The 18,073-nt window shown below is 37.1% G+C and overlaps 1 protein-coding gene across 9 annotated transcripts in view; it reads left to right on the top strand.

The window, feature by feature from the left end:
* STAU2 (staufen double-stranded RNA binding protein 2) overlaps positions 1 to 18,073 on the top strand; it is a 165,912-nt gene that overhangs the window by 69,375 nt on the left and 78,464 nt on the right. For all 9 annotated transcript variants that reach the window (XM_090137718.1, XM_090137719.1, XM_090137720.1 and 6 more), the window contains exons 11-12: positions 2,919 to 2,979; positions 15,988 to 16,295. In XM_090137718.1, the coding sequence (XP_089993844.1) occupies positions 2,919 to 2,979; positions 15,988 to 16,295 (369 nt within the window). The remainder of the gene's footprint in view (positions 1 to 2,918; positions 2,980 to 15,987; positions 16,296 to 18,073) is intronic.

The following is an 18,073-nucleotide window of genomic DNA, read 5'->3' as shown; positions in this document are numbered from 1 at the left end:
TAAACAAGTGCTCTACACATAGAGCAGGGGAGATAGTAGTACCATCTAGGTTTGGGACTTTTATTACTAGATCAAAATACAATGGACACATAAAACAAAAAATTAGTGCAAGAAATTTTTTTTTTTTTTCTCCAGAGTTCATTGGAACTCTGTTTCATTGTTTAAATTTGGAGTGTCAGACTGTTTCTTTTGACAAGCATTCTCATGGTATCTGTACACAGTATGAGTGAAATATATCCTTCTGATTGATCTGAGGGATGCTTTAATTCAGCACTAAAAATTGTAGCATTCTTGCTTGATGACTCAACACTAACTGGGACCTGCTCAGATAATCTCCTCAATCAAGACATGTCTGATGCTGGAGAAGAAGGAAAATAGCTGTTAGAGCTCTACCGATTTGACCATTGTAAAATTCCTTCCGTATAAATTGCACTGTAAATATGTGCCATTAGAAGATTTTTGTGTCTCTTTGCATCCCAAGTGAGCCCAGTGCAGATTAGCTAGACCAAGTTGGCCTCTAAATGGAGAATTTTCACTGTTTTTTCTGATGTTTTCAAAAAATGAAACCCCCTATACTCATAACTGCTGAGTCCTTTCATCTCCTTTCCTCCTCTCCTTAAAACAAAAACCTCTCAAATTCTGTGTTCCTTCTTCCTCAACCTTGATCCATACAATACAATGGTATCCATACTTTCAGTGAAGACCAGGAGCGTTGTGTAAGTCATGCAAGGTGCCAATGTTAACACAGTTATTCCAGGTAACATGAAAATGTAAATGTACTTCTTTTCTGAAGTAATCCAAATTATGGAAGAAATCAGTAGTATAAGTGCAGAGCACTGAGAAAGTGCCATGGGAGATTTTTTGTAGCTACCAGAATTATATTCTACGGGTGAGAATGGAAAGTTGTAATGCTTTCACTTTTTAAACATTTTCACCTTTTCATTTCGTATTGCCATCTTTATTCTCTTAGAAGAAAACTAGAGTACGTTACATCTGTGTGAGACAGCACTAAGGATAATTTACAGATAGTTGAATTCTTGTTAAATTCTCCATCATGATGAAAATAATAAACAGCAAAAGAGGGGAATGGGGAGAGTGATAGAATTTTATTCATCTTGTAGCAGTGCATTTGGCAGATTTTGCAGTCACATTTTTGTGGATTCATGCTAAAACCATGCTGTTGTAACTGCTGCAAATGCAAACATATTTGCAGATTTCAGATTGTGTATTCTTTTGAAGAACTGTCTTTTCTCTGGATATACTTACAATATTCTTATTCATTATATGAATAAAAAAAGTTAAGTGAAATTAAGTTTGTGGAATTGTGTGTCCAGTTTCAGAGACATCTATCTCTAAGACCTGCCACAGAATCATAGAATCATCTGAGTTGGAAGAGGCAGTTAAATGTCGTCTAGTCCAACTCCCTTGCACTGAACAGGGACACCTACAGCTACATCAGGTTGCTCCAAGGCCCGTCCAGCCTGACCTTGAATGTTTCCAGGGACAGGACATCCACCACCTCTCTGGACAACATGTTCCAGTGTTTCACTACCCTTATCCTAAAAAACTTTTTTCTTATCCAATCTAAATCTCCCCTCTTATAGTTTGAAACCATTTTCCCTTGTCATGTCATAACAGACCCTGCTGAAGAGTCTGTCCCCTTCCTTCTTGCAGCTCCCCCTGTAGATACTGAAACACTGCTAGCAGGTCTCTCCAGGACCTTCTCTTCTCCAGGCTGAACAGCCCCAGCACTCTCAGCCTGTCCGTACAGGGGAGATGTTCCATCCCTTTGATCATTTTTGTGTCCCTCGTCTGGATATGCTCCAAGAGGTCCATGTTGGATATGCTCCAAGAGGTCCATGTTGGATATGCTCCAAGAGGTCCATGTCTTTCCTGTGCTGAGGACTTCACATCTGGACACAGTACTCCAAGTGAGGTCTCACCAGCACAGAGTAGAGGGGCAGGATTACCTTCCTCGATCTGCTGGCCATACTTCTTTTGATGCAGCCCAGCATATAGTTGGCTTTCTGGGCTGCAAGGTCACTTTGCTGGCTCGTATCTAGCTTGCCATACACCAGTACCCCTGAGTCCTTTTTGGCAGGACTGTGCTCCATCCTTACATCCCCCAGCTTGTGCTGATAGTGGGAATTTTCTGTCTGTATCTGCATCTCAGTGAAATTTGAAGAGGATCATTTGTGTGACATTAATTGATCTGACAGTCAATAGCTCATAGTTCATGAGGACATTTCTCTACATTTACACATAAATCTAGAATACTGACACTTCATTTACCTCGTAGATTTGAGGAATTGTTTTATTCTGAACATCTTATGTTAATTGCTTCCTTTTCCTGTATCACATAATACCCTTTGTTGTGCATAACCAGTTCTTCAATTCTATAACCTGTGAAGACAATTACCTTCCTCAAAAACCCTATATATTAGAAGAAAATCACAGGAATCTATTTTGGTTTTACTTATGTAACTAAGTGGATTCCTAGCAAGTAAATATTTTAAAATAACACTCAAAGTACTTCGCATTATTTATGCATTCTTTCATAAGCAGATATTAGGATCTTCTTGTTTTAGAATGTAATTTCTGTGTATATTTTCAGTTGAGAGCTGCTTTTAACATTTAATTTTAAGTCTGATTTGGTAACATTGAGTAGAGCCTAATCCTTGGAGAAATATTTATATTTCAGTGTTAGGCAGTAGTTATTAATGTTTATTCATGAAGGGTACATTCCTTAAATAACCTACTTTAGACCAAAAGTAAGATATATTAGCAAAGATGTGTGAGCAGATGTGGCAATCCCAAATCACCCTCTTTAGAATATTTCAATCTAATTTATAAATATGAGTGTTCTGTTTAAGTAGTAGTTTAATCTTTACTTATTTGTCTCTTTCTACCTGTTTCAGCTTGGAGAAAACAAGAGTTGGAACGGACAGAATGTTGGGTTTCCTGAGCCAACAAGTAGCAGTAAGTATAATTTTCTACATTCTTATTTATTCTTGGTTCTTTTAGTCTCTGTAGGATTTAGATTATTCAAGCCAATTGAAATGTTTTCTCTAAATTTGCAATTTGATCAATTAACTCTGAAGTATCCTGTGTGTGAATACAAATATGAATAAATGCAGGAACAAGATGATTTTCGTTTACCTTTATTTTCAACATTTTTTATTTGTTCATTTAATAAAATCAGTCATGATTTTATTAAACCATTGAGTCTTGCAGGTTGTTGGGGAATTAAAGAAGTCATCTGAATTGCAGGGTCAGTACCACATTTCAGCAAGGTTGCATTTATCTTATGTATCTTCTTCTTCTCCAAGGGTAGAGATTTCACAGCTTCTCAGAACAACGTATAGTTTTCCTCATACTGATTTATTTATTCATGTATTTTTTACTTTTATCCAGTTGGAACATCTGTTTGTTTATGATGATCATTTCCTGTTTTGCTGCTACCTTCCCTCTGTGAAGTGCCCAACTCCATCATTTTGACAACCTTTTCTTAGGTATTGGAAAGCTACTATTAGATCTCACAAAGCTTACCACTATCCTGCAAGCAGTTTTTCATCATCTAAAAATTAAATTTCCTAGACTCTAATATCCCAGCTTGTATACAAGGATGCTGTGGGATACTGTGTCAAAACCTTGCTCAAGTCAAGGCAAATTACATCCACTGTTCTCACTTTATTCATAAATCCAATTTTTCTATCATAAAAGACAATCAGGTTGTTCAGGCATTTATTATTGTTTAGGTATTTATTCTGTCTTTGATAAATTCATGCTGATTTTTCCCAACAACGTTTTTTTTCTTTTCTGGGTTTGTAATGGCTTTTAGAAGACTTACTGCATGATTTGCCTGAGGACTAAAGTAAGGCTGACCAGCTTGCCTATTTTCATAAAGGTGATGAGGCCTTTCTCTAGCTGTTGGAGACTTCCCCTGATCTGCATGGCTCTTCAAGGATGATAGATAGTGGCCACAAAAGACAAAAAATTGTTCATTTGGAACCCAGAGATATATCTCATTTGACCCAGTAGACTTCTATGGATTGAAATTTTCTCTAGAGATCACATTAGCTTCCACTCCTAGTTGTTTCTATCTTCCTCCTTGAGACCTGTCTATGCATCCAAAAACATGGGAGACCTTGCTGGTGAAAACCAACTTCAGTTTTACTGCAAACACTACAGTTGTTAATAGGACAAGCCTGTAGGTCTTTCTGATAGATTAAGCTGGCAAAGGAGATGATTTATCGCTTCTGTTCCACTCTTATGGGGCCCCACCTGCTTAAGAAAGTCATAGACATGCTGGAGCAGGTCCAGAGGAGGCCACAAGGAAGATTAGAGGGCTGAATGTACCTTCAGTGAAGACGGGATGAGAGAGTTGAAGTTGCTTACGTGGGAGAAGTATAGCAGGGAGACTGTATAGCAGCCTTCCAGTACCTAAAGAGAACCACAGGAAAGATGGGGAGAGGTTCTTTTATCAGGGAGTGCAGTGATAGGATAAAGGGTAATGGTTTTGAACTGGAAGCGAGTAGGTTTAAGTTAGATACAAGAAAGAAATTCTTCACTGTGAGGGTGGTAACAGGGTCTCTCAGGACAGGTCTCTGAGAGAAGCTGTTGAATCCCTGGATGTGTTCAAGGCCAGGATGGATGGGGCTTTGGTCTGGTCCCTGGTCTAGTGGGACTTGTCCCTGTCCCTGGCAGGAGCTGGAACTAAATGATCTGTAAGTTCCCTACCAACCCAAATCATCCATTATTCTGTGAATATTTCCCAGCTCTGGACATGCTGTAGTATGACAAAGATCATATAAATAGCATTTTCTTCACTTTTCCATGAGTACCTTATTCTTCTCCAGAACCATGTTGATTTTTGAACTTCATAAGAGTCTCAAATATCATCTCTAAACTATGAACTTTAATAGATGTGAAAGTATATTAGAATCACAGAATGGCCAGGGTTGGAAGGGATTATGAATCTCCAATCACCCCACCACATGCAGGGCCACCAACCTCCACACTTAATACTAGACCAGGCTGCCCAGGGCTCCATCCAATCTGGCCTTGAACTCCTCCAGGGACAAGGCATCTACAACCTCTCTGGGCAGCCTGTTCCAGCACCTCACCGCTCTCATAGTAAAGAACTTCCCCCTGACATCTTACCTAAATCTCCCCTCCTTCAACTTAAAACCATTTCCCCTCGTCCTGCAGTTATCTACCCTTTCAAAGAGTTGATTCCCCTCCTATTTGTAGGCTCCCTTAAGGTTCTGAAAGGCTGCAATGAGGTCACCCCGCAGCCTTCTTTTCTCCAAGCTGAACAAGCCCAGCTCCCTCAGCCTGTCTTCATAGGGGAGGTGCTCCAGTCCCCTGACTGTCTTTTTTTTTTTCTGATAACATTTGAATTTGACATCTGACTTAGTCCTAAATGTGTTTTTAAGGGAATTCAGTAGTCTTCAAGTATATATGGAGTCTTCTCAGTTGCTGGACCTGGGGAAGAATTGAGGAATAATTTGTGCTTCAATTTACCCCAAAGACTTGTCAGTATTTGTAGTGACCTTGGTTCAACATATGCCATCGTTTTTTCCCTGAAATGGAGGATATTACAGGATCTAAGACTTATTTTTAATTGCTTCCTTCAAACCCTGTCTTGAAGGAAGTCCTTACCAGTACTAGATTATTGCTGTTTGTATTGTCAAAATGTGTAGGGACGTGGCCTGTTACCATCTACAAATGTTAACATCTTCAAATGTTAACATATTGAAGTTTAGGACAGCAAAATAAGACCTCAAGCTTTTCTCTGCTATCCTCACCCTGCCTTGGAGCAAAGATATGTACAGATAACAGGATGACCATCTACTACACCAATAAGAAAATATGATGGCTTTACCTGGTAAGAGTACTTTGTTGAACATATGTGTGAAGCCAAATCCAGAAGGTGAAGGCAAACTCATTCTACAGGAAACAGGATCAACAATCATTGTGTTGTAAACCTGTGGTAACGAAAGGACTTTTTTTCTTGCATAGGCACAGACGTATTTGCAGATACCACAGTCTGTGGTACAGAACAGGTTTACAGTCTAGATCGCATTTCTAATGCATGGAAGACATTCTTAGGTGGTCTCATTTTCATTCTTATGATAGCCAAGTAAACTGGAAATCAAATGAGGGGTACTAAATATGTCAGTAACCATCATCTTTTTTTCTGACAGTGCTATTGAGACACCATTGTGCTTAAGCTCCTGAGTCCTTTACTCCTTTTTCTAGTCTAGAGGACTTATTCATGTTAATTAGCTGACTAAAGTGTATCATTTTTGTTTTCAGAGGGATTGTGCTATCATTTTACTGGGAATAGGAAGGGTTTGAATACCTATGCAGTATTCACTTGATGTTTGCATTTGTTGTAATCCTGAAATTTAATTTTAAGTGGTCTTGAAAACCTAGGATAGGCTGTAAGATCTCTGCATCTACCATTTGGCATCTCCTATTTGGATTTCTAGTAATTTTATTCTAGTAAGGCTACTGTATCCTATTAGCCCAGCATATTATTCATCAGTTTCTTTTGGCAGACAGGTACTCTTTCTTTGTGTACATAATGCACTAAATTTTCATATAAAACTATGTGAAATAAAACTGGAATAGTAAAGTGAAGTTGTACATTGTAGTACAACAGAAACAAAAAAGTTATGTATTTTAGTGGAGTTGAAGAACAGATTCCATTGTGCTTTTATTATGTAGTTTGTTTTGGCTGAGAAATACCCTTCAGTCTATCCTCCTACATACTTGATGCATTTTTAGTATTTCCTGTTACATGTCCTTGAAATTTCTCCTGTTTCCCTACCTCATGTGCTTTTGTAGCTACCGTTGCAGCAGACTTCATTTCTGTTCCTCCTACTCATTGGCAAAGCTTCTTCCCATTGATTTACTTCTTTACCTTTCATCTTCATTGCACAATCCCAAAGATGACTTGAAACAAGAACCTATTTGTTCCTTTCTTTGGAAGATCTTAGGCATCTTCCACACGTGGAATAACAGAGACATGAGTGAGATTTTTCCGTGATGCTCCTGGAAGTGATGTTGAAGCCAGTATTCTTTGAGCACAAATATTTGCAGCCCATGTAGAAGATGTTTACTGTCAACAGGATGCTCATTTATTTCTTAGGATTTGACCTAAGCAAGTACTCACAAAAACAAAATGTGAAACAAATAAACAGTCCTAATGCAAACTGTAGTCTCTTGGGAACATTCAGCTTTTGGTTTTGTTTTTCTGGATAGGGATAATCATACATATGATACAGCGTGTGTTCTAGGAGAAGCTGTAGATGAGGCATAAAATGTTGAAAAATGAAGAACAAAACTGTATAAAACTCAAAGGAAAAAGTATTTTGAGTTTTTTTTATATTTCTAAAAAGGAAAAAAATTGCTTTCATAATTTTTCTTTGTTGTCCTACCCTCAGTTTTCATAGACTAGATTTCCTTTATCTATTTCCAGAAATGTTAGTGTCCACAAAGTAAATATTAAAAAACTAATGATAAAACAATTGCATTCAGAACAAGCCTACCTCTCTGTAAAGGACGGGCTTTTTGTTTTTATTGCCTAACATTTTATTACTAGGGATTCATGTGTGACTTTACAATCTTTGTTCTTCAAAGTACATCTGCTCCTGCTGTTTGTTCACCACCTGAAATCATAATCATTTGTTTGTGACATCACAGTTAGTCACTGTGAAGATGGTTAGATTGTCACCAACAGATGACAGTGATTTCAGATGGTAAATGAGCAGCAGGAGCAGATGATCTCCTAAGGAACAAAGATACTTGATCTTTTGCAATTGTTCTCACTAGAAAACAAGCTGTGAAAGAAAAAAAGCAATTAGATATTCAGAAGTTTCTTAAATCTGTAATGAGAAATTTCAGCATTTGTCCATAAATGGCCTTAATGTAAACCCTAATTGTATGGTTACATTCAAAGTTGTATTTAGAAATCTTGGGATTTTTTGGGGGGAGAGGGGGTAGGAAGGTGGAGGTGGGGAAATAGGAGTACAATAAATAAGTTATCAACTTTTATATGGGAGTATCTTCACTTTGGAGGAAATAAAATTTATGTGAACTACATAGTTCTGGCACTTGGTGGTTTTATAAAAACTTTTTAAAATAGTCCTCTGTATGCTTAATTTTCCAGCTGGGGATTTTGATGAAGCCTTACAGTAGTTAATTTAATACCTCTATATTTCTATGAACAGTAACAGAAGTGTACAATTTGGGTGTAAAGTTTTTATTTTATACTTCAGACATTTTAAAATGAAATTTATCTGTGTTATATTTTGCTGAAACATTTAATGCCTTCTGGGGTATTTCAGAGGTGATTTCCAGTGCACTGTATGTATTTTTACTCAGTACTAAGTACTGTTGTTTCTGGAAGGATTCAAATTAGCCTGTCTGTATGTGATGTGAGATTTGGGCACAACTGAGGTGTTGTTGATTGTTGGTCCTCCTCCATTCCTCACATGTCCCTCCTTTTAAGATGCTTGGTTAGGTAATAAAAATAATGCAAGTTTTGCGTCTTCAGATGTATATACATCATTGCTGAGTATAGATATATATTTCTAGCATACCTAGTGTTTTAAACACACATCCAGAAAGTTGAGAGGCTTACGATGTAGGTTCTGTTTCCTTCTTCACTAGAAAGAGAGTACTCACGAGGTACAGAGTAATCTGGGTAATGAAAACCTCTGTGTGGGAGTGTGTATCTAATAATCACTATGATCTGCCAACAGAGATTCAAGGATCAGTTATTGTCAAAATGCAATAAATCCACAGAGGAAGCATGATCTAAAGGAATCATGACATTGTACTATTACAAACCTTTTAATCAACTGATATTCAAGTGAAGGTGCAGTTATGTATTGTAGTGGTTTACACAAAATACCATTTGCGTATTTTAGGTACAGATTAAACAAAAATGATGCAAGCAACTTGTTCCTTGGTTCTTGAATAGCATGGATTAAGCATAAATAAGAAACATACACTTGGACTGTAAGAGCAATGGTTTAAATGTTCTCAGGCTGAGAAAGAATCCAAGTTTTAGCTTTCTAGGAGATTGCTTACCCACAAAAGCCTGTAATGTAAATGGGTAAGAGAGAATTGCCACCATGACAGTAGATAACCAGCTGTCTGGGTAGTTAATTTCAGAGAAATTCAGCTTTTGCTTTTCCAAGTCTTCTAAATTTCCTATATGAATTATGTTTGTTTAAGGTTGCTAGTCCTTTCCTTCGAAAAAAACTGCGTGTGAAATATCAGCACAAAGCTCTTTCTTGATGTTAACTCTCAAATTCAGATTTAAGAATGTAATTCTGAAAATGATCTGCACTTAATCTTCTTTGTTCAGCCAAGCAAACTGAGCAGTATCCCATAGTTAACCTCAATACTGCATTTCTGTAAATAATTTCACTTTTGTGCTTTTCCCATCCCCACCCTTTTTCTCACCTGGAACCCACCAGCTACACTGCCATTAGTCTAGAGTAATATTTTCCTTGAAGATCTTGAACTGAGGCGTTCTTGCTGTCAGAACCAAGACTTAATTTTCCATTCTCCCCTCCATCCTCTTTACTTACATCAAACATCTTAGCCCTATGACTTCCACTCCCCCACAGCTTTCTCCTCCTCTGATTTCATCTTCACTCATACCTACGCTGTGTTTGTTGATGTCCCCCTTGACCTTCTTAGCTTCAGCAACCTCTCTGTCCTTGTCTTTCAGACTTGCTCATTCTTTCATCTCTTCTATATACAGGTCATGCCTTTGTTTTCATCATCACATTTCTTATTCCCTTCTTAATCTGTTAATGAATAGTCTTGCCTGCACAGGTCACTGTCTGGTTGTACTTAGGCACTCTCCTAATTACTTCATACTCTCAAAGATCACTTACTTGCTGCTTTTACAAGTGCCATGATCTGTCAGCTCACTAGCTTCATTTACTAATAGGAATAGTATCTTTCTGCATTTATATTGGTTCTTTTCTGAACTTGCTTCATCTAGATTGTAGATTGCATGGGACACCATTATATTGGTGGATCCTTACTGTGCCGAAATTATAATGTAGAAATAATGGTGTAGGTGTTTTGCTTGTTTCTATTAGAATATTTCAAATTACATCTGTAGAAATTTCCCATTACAAAAATTGTCTTATTTTTAACAAAATTGTATGTTCCTATAATCTTCCAAAGTAAAGCTGTGAAATGTTTCAAAGGACTTTTCTCACTAGAATTTAACATCAGTTATTAAATAAAATATATACAGTCTCCTGTGATACTACAATTTCAGTTTGGTTTTACTGAGTTTCAGTAAAATCAATCAATCAATCTGTCTGTCTGTCTGTCTATCAAGACCTAATCTCATGAAGAACTAAGTAGTTTTTACTTAAATGTCATGGTTATTTTAAGGTTAAGTAAGCTAGAATTTTAAGAAGTGTCTTTATATAACATTTTGTTTAAGGTTTGTTTAAGGTTTTTATGTAACAGTTTGTTTAAGGTCATATAGACGAGATCATTGATGGAAGGACATTGTGTAATGACAAAACATTTTTTCTCATCTGAATATTGCAGTAGCTGGTGACTTAGAAATACCACAGATAGTTGTGGTAAGTAGATAATGATTGAATCTTGGCTTTTCCAGCCAAGACTGTGTGTAGACTGTTACTGAAAACATAATGGACATACTATTTTGACGTATTTGTTTGACTGATATTTTCTGAGTTCCTGCTGAGGTAATAAAATTGGAAAATATTTCAGTATATAAATAGACTTTTTTACAATGAGTGAAGTATGAAAAGATAATTACTTTTTATGATAGTATTTATATTTTTCAGTCTTGTTATTGAAATAGTTATTTACATAAATTCTCTTTTTTCGCTCCCAGTGAATTTGTAATGGACTATAAGACAAGATGAGAACATGCCAGTTCTGTGAAGGAATTGTAGAAAGTGAAAATTCTCCATGTGTCTTAAGATTTTGTCCACTTTAACTTACATAATAATGAAATCAGAGTTGGATTTGGGTCTAATTTTCCTTACTTAATATCTTAGTTCAAAATTTTGCAGCATATTTTCAGCAGTGCAGTGGAAGTCTTTATTCAATCTGAATATGGGTATCATACATTGAAACAAAGTTGTTGGATGATTATTGATTGAGTTTTTTTATTCAGTTCCAAGAAATACTGATAATCTCTGTGAGCAATCTTTTTTTTTTTTTTAAATCCACTAATGAGTTATTTTCAGAGTTATTTCAGAGATAATGATGTTAAACAATTTATGAGCAAATCAAATACTGAATTATATATCACTGCTCATTTTATGTCGCTAGACAAGACATGTAAGTACTACTACATGCTTGTATCCCATTCCAGTGGTTGTAGCACAAAGAAGAGCATGTGCTCTACAGGAATGTCAGGGGAAGCCATACACCAGATACAGGGCTTCTAACACACCAACAAGTGTAACTTTTCTATTGGATTATGGGAGCCCAGGTAGAAAACTTTAGTTTGTGGTTTTGGTTTACACCAAGTATACTGAGTTTCCTTGAAACAGTCAATGAATGGCCTTGAAACTGGAAAAGTCATGGTGGAGATACTATACAGAAGAGTATCTCTACAGTGTCGATCAGGAAAAAAGAGAAAATCAGCTCTATTACATATGTGGATTGATAATACAAACCTGATGTTGTAGATCATCTTTTGGAGTTTAATGATAAAATCTTAGCTTTTCATATTTTCCTGACAGAAATAGAAAACTGAAAGTGGGACACCAGTGTTACTGGTGTAGACACTTCTGAGTTCCAAGCAATACTGTCATCATTGTGAACTTTTCTCAACTTAGAAGGCCCGCTGCTATAGGGTAATTTGTCCCTGTTTGCATATCCAGTAAATTCCGTTTTACAGTCTAATTACATTTTTGCTTATGTGGACTGAAGATCCAAAGCTATTCTATGGTTCTATGGTGGCAGCTCATTTGCAGAAAAGCCTCTTGTCCCCTCTGGCAGGGAGACCCTATAGACAAAGGATTAGCACCACTTCAACAGATCTTTTGAAGACTGTCACTGCTGCTGCTATAAAAAGAAGTGGAATCAAAGTACGGAGATGCACTTCACGGGTCAGATTCATGAAGGATAAGCCATTTTGCATCACACATTTGCATTGGAGTCTAAATTGTGTTGCAGTTGTGACAGCAAAAGTAGACAATGGATGATGAGATCTTTGGTTTGGAGATTTCAGAGACTATAGAAGCTTCTAAGAGACTGCTAGCAATTACTGCCAAGGATGAGTAAGACATGTTTTTCAAATGTTAGTGATTACATTGCATCTCTTGCTTGGATATTTTGGTAACACATTTGCCCACAGGTTTAAATAATAGAAATGGAAATTATTTTAACATGTTTCATGAATGTACCTCTTAGTTATGTCCAGCAGAAGGTGCAGTGTTGTTAGTCTAAGTGGTAGAATTACGGTTCCTTTGACTCTTAATAGTTGTGATGTTACTTTTGAAGTATGACAAAGTCAGTATGGGATAACTGTTTAGCTGAGACATAAAAATCTTTTTTTTTTTTTTCTTCTGGGGGGAGGAGGGAGAGAAAGACTAGCAGATATATGGAAGTATTCACCTAGAGGTGTTCTCCTGCAACACAAGGAAGTGTTAGAGCAAAAGATTTCTTTGTCCCATGTTTTTTATTAAAGTGCTTGTTTGAAGACTAATTATGAGAATTCCTGGAGAGTTTTGGTCTGACTCTTATTCCTCCTATTGATGTCATACTCCTATGACATGCTATGTGATAGCATAGTTACTACAGTAACTAAGTTGTTATTACATATCCTTGAAGGATTCAGCAGAGTTGAAATAAGCAGACAAGAGGCATGATAATAAAATAAAAAAAAAATTCCTCAATAATATGTTACAAATACATAATGAATTCCAAAAAAACCTTACATGCTTGATAGACATTTTCAAAGAGAGCAAATTTTATTGGATTTTACAGCATGTTTCTAAGAGGCTCCATGAAACATGGGCCCTGAATATAAAATCTTAATTGCTTGCAACTATATTAATGTAATGGCTATATTGTAATGGAATATTACATTACTTTGTTTCCAGAAATAATCAATGACTGTAATATAATATCTGCTCTCTGTGCCAATGTATGATTTAAATTAATTATTGCTTATAAAGCACTTTGAAGTCTGTAGCTGAAAGGTGTTGCATAAGTGTAGAAGTACTATTATTAATTTAACATCACCATTAGAGTAAAGGCAGTGCTTTAGATGCATTTGCTATACTTTGCTCAATATCTTTTTATTCATCATATGCTGCGTATTAGTTATTTTAACATTTAGAGAGCTTAGTAATCTGGAAGTATTCCAAACCATTGTTCCAGACAGCAGTTAGACATTTGGGTGGATCATGTAAAAACAGTGAGATGGCTGAGAAAGCATGTAAAATGTTTGTTTTAAGTAATATTACATCAATGGAACAGACATCTGCTGTACTGGATTTGGTTTTAAACGTTTTGAAACTTTTTTTTTTTTAATGTTGCGTGATCTTTATTTTCTGGAGAACTAATGTATTATTTTTAAAGAAGTATGTTGTTACAGACTCTGTTCAATTTTGATTTTCGTCTCTCAAGTCCGTGTTGAAAATCAGGCATACAGTGGGCCAGGTCTTAGGAGGGGCCAAACACCTGTCACTCAGTGTCCTTGTGTTTGTTTTTGAAACCTGACTTCAACTACCAGAATCTGTAGTATCTATTTTAATTTCATTCATATTGTCTCCTGTATAAAACTATATATAAGTGTGATCAGTGATAAGCCTTGCAGGCTGTAGCCTCAGAAAAAGGGTATATTACCACTCTATTACATGATGATTTTGCACTATAGAATAATAATGGGTGTTTACACAGCTGCTGTTCTCTGCAAGGTTATGTTCTACCTTGTCTCAGATGGAGAGAAAGACACTTTGGAGACACCGTCCTCTATTCTTTCCCATTAGTACTGTTGTGAATTTGTTCTTAGCTCTGGATTTCAGCGCAAGATCACCTTGTTCTTAGGTCTCCTCAGCCCCACACAGGCAGGGCAAGCAGCAGGCACGTGGTACAGGTGCATCCAGCTCTGCCTCAGTGCTGGCACAGTGCTGGGTGCAGTGGCAGCAGCATTTCTCTCTGAAACGGAGATATTCACGAAGCAGAGCTCTATCCTCTGTTTTGCGTGTTCTGAAAGTAAAGAGAACAGCTCTCCAAACTAGGCTCACGTAACCCCACAGCTAGGTCCTTCACAGAACTTTTCCAGAGCTTTTTGAAGGGTATGAGCTGACTTTCCAACTCGTTGAAATCGCTGTTAATTTAAAAGCCAAATGTGTGAGTAAATCGATTAAAAGATTCACCTGTAAGCAATTTGTTGAGTCAGCAGTGAGGAAGTTCAATTTTCACCGCGTGGTTGAAAATGAGGATATTAATCACTGGTAATATTTTTAAAGTCTTTTTGTAGTAGACATTTCACTTAAGAATACTGCTTGGACTTCTTGGAGCAGAATAGTCCTTTGCAGGAAACTGGAAATTATTTCTCCTCTTTGAATTTATTTTTCGGTCTGAGTTGACTATAGTACGTATTGCAAGTGAATTAAACATTGAATACTTTGGTTTCTCTTGAGATAAACTAAATTAGTTAAAAAATAAGTTTGTCATTCCTAAAATGAAATGCCATATGGCTTGAGTTCACAGATGTTTTTTTCAGGTGTACACTAGAAAATCAGTGTGCTATTATGAAATTAAACATTTCAAGCTCATTTTTCAATTTAATAACGATAAGAAAGAAGTTTTCCTCTTATATCAGCAAACCAGGTACTTATGCTTCCAACAAATATTTCATTGTGTATAAAATTACCAAACTTTGTCCCTAATTCTGCACATTTTTATACACAAAAATATTATCAAAACTGCTTAAGTACGTGTTCCTGTTTTTGAGGATGTTTGGGATCAAGATGTTCTCTAAAAATATTAAATATTTGAAATGTGGACCTGTTGCTCCTCGTTTAGATGTCACTAGAAATATTTGAATGTTTCCTGCAATTCACATGAATAAATGTAATTCTGTAATGTTTGCTTTAATTCTTTTTGGTATTAATAATGACACTCGCGTACTTTCTGTGCTCAGCGTGAGCGTTGTCCAAGACAATGCAAACTATAGGGTGCTGTATGTGCAGCTGAATGTTACAAAAATTAAAAAAGATTGAAGGGCAGGCAGTTGCATAGGAGTCATGAGCACAGGAACGATGTGGCTGCAAGGCCATTTAGGATTAATTAAGCCCAGGCTGCTGTGGTAATTCAGCAGATGCTTTAAGCCAGCTCCTGATGCACTGCAGCTACTACAAGGAGCCATCCTGCCCTCCTTTTGTCTCCAACTGTTCCTTCTCATGAGTGTCACTGCATGGTCCTACAGGTGCTTGTGCTGGCACAGGCAATGGAGCAGCTGGAGAGAACAAACAACAGCTGTAGGTGGGAGAGGGAAGAACAACTTCTGATGGTGATGTGCTGACACAGGCTAGTTTAGAGTATTTGTCAAACAACAGCCTAAATTACTCTACCAGGTAGGAGGCAGAAGGTTGTACCGAAATAATGATAGTGCTACTATTGTAAAGCAGCAGCTGTTCCTCATGGTTTGCAGAACTCAGAACCTTATTTATTCACATTGTGTATTCTGTGCTTGCCACGTTTTTAGAGTCCAGAAGTTTTTAACCACTTAAAAAGGGTGGGGAAGGGGGGAGGAAGAAGAGGGCCACTTCACATCTGCTTTGCTTCCAAACAGTTAGGTAATTTCATTTACAATTACTGTGGAAAAAAGATACTGCATTTAAGTGCTTACTTTGTATTCTGGTGAAAAGTATGTTAATGAAAATTGTCTACATTCCAAGACTGTTCTAGCGTAATAAGAATGATGTCTGCTCTTACTTTCAGCACCAAAGGGAATACTCCATCTCTCTCCTGATGTTTATCAAGAGATGGAAGCAAGCCGCAACAAATCAGCTCCTGGTACCACTGTAAGCTATTTGTCACCCAAAGAAATGAGCCAGACTTCTAGCTCTTTCTTCAGCATATCTCCAACAACAAATAGCACAGCTACAATTGCCAGGGAACTTCTCATGAATGGAACATCCCCGACTGCCGAAGCCATAGGTCTAAAAGGAATATCTCCTGCTTCTCCCTGTTCTGCAGTGCAGCCTTCAAAACAGCTGGAGTATTTGGCAAGGATTCAAGGCTTTCAGGTATGGGAGGGGGAAAATGAAGCTCTTCAGCCAGAGTCATAGCATTACCATCAGGGTTTTACTCTTGCCCTCTTGAATTGGGCATGCATGTAACTTATCTTGTAAAATTAGCTCATGTATAAGGCAGTTTCTGGGTCCAGGAGATACAACCCTGCACCAGTATATGTTACATATGTCCCTCCTCTTTTTTGCTCCTTCCTGCCATTCACTTTACTACAGCCTGTCTTTCTCTCCGTTGTTTATTCTCTATAAAGAATTACAGGCTCAAATCATGATTCTGCTTGAAATCTTTGAGTGTCTCACCTCTTGGCATTCAAAGCCTTACAAACTGCTCTGACATTGGTTTCTCATGGACTCGGACCCAGACGACACTAATGCGTTCCCTTAACTCTGCATTTGTCCTCTGGGTTGGGTTGTTAAAACTGTTCCTCTGCTTCCCAGACTGTACCTGTTAATGGTCACCTGTAGAACAGAGTTTCGATCAGAAGGTGCGACCTAGGAGCAGGCTTGGTATTAGTGCAGAACAGATTGTATTTCACATCACAGTCAATACTAGAGAATGTAAGATGTACTATGCTGAGTCAGCATGCTGGTCCTTCAGCACTGATGATCTGTATCCGGCAATGGCAAACACCATGTATTTTGTAGGACAATGAAAGCCTCTGTAGTACATTCAGTCATTTCTGCAGTGTGGAAGATGGAGAATGAAATCCTCTTCCTGAACACCATTACATGCAAAATCACATGCATATTTGTATGGTAGCTCATGTTACTATGTTGCACCAGGATAGGACCAATTATGTAGAAACATTCTTTTTCCTGTCTTACAGGCTTTTTTCCTTGTTTTTGTTTGTTTGTTTGTTCCTTTTCAGAGTTGTGAATTTATTTCATTTGAAAAAGTTGGTTTTGTGTGTTCTAGCATATGTCATTTGAACATGTAAACAAATTATGGAAATGGAAGGTTTCTGTTAGAATTTTTGCGTGCCTGATAATGATATTTTTCATCAAAGCCCATGTAATTTACGAAGTATACAGTTGTTGGAAGTGATTTTAAAAGAGGCTGCTAGAATTATGGAAATAGTGTCAGATGTTCTATTGACATAAGCAGCATAGTTAAATAACATTTGCAGACATCAGCTATCATCCGTTGTAGATTTGACCTAACATTGTTTCTGTCTAAACTGTACATTCATTCAGATTTCTATTGGCTTTCATTTTTAAAATGTAACTTTTGATTCAATTGTTTGAATTTCTCTTAATAGAAGAAACAATAAAATCTAAGCCTCACAGTATGCATTTAAGCTGCTAAGAGGAATTCATTTTTTCTGAGTTCCACTTGTTACTTGCCTTGCAGTAGAAACAGATGAATTCTGATGAAAAGAAATTCAATCCCTGATGCTTTCACTGCCTGCTTTCACATCTTGTCAGATTGCTTGTGTCGACTCGTAACGCTTTATTTTCATAGAACCAATGCACAATTTGTGTTACTGTTTTGATTCCTACTTGCCTGCAGTATGTGGTGATTGTAAAATGATTAGTTGTTTGTCCTGTTTTTTTGTGTGTGGGGTTTTTTTTTTCATGCTTTGATTCTGGTTGCTAATGTAGAGATTGTTTTTAAAGGGTCTTACCTTGAGCCAAAAATATAATCCAGTTAGTCCATAAACTAGACTACTACATTTTACTTGCCCTGATGCATATCAAGAAGTTCGGTAGATAATGTCTATTATTGGCATATATCTTCCGTGTATGTAACTGCTGGTTTTACATCATATTAGAAT

Source organism: Phasianus colchicus, chromosome 3 (assembly GCF_987193195.1).
Source record: "Phasianus colchicus chromosome 3, bPhaCol1.hap1.1, whole genome shotgun sequence".
Classification (NCBI taxonomy): Eukaryota; Metazoa; Chordata; class Aves; order Galliformes; family Phasianidae; genus Phasianus; species Phasianus colchicus.
Note: the sequence above shows the minus strand (reverse complement) of the source record. Positions and strands in the feature narration are given on the sequence as shown.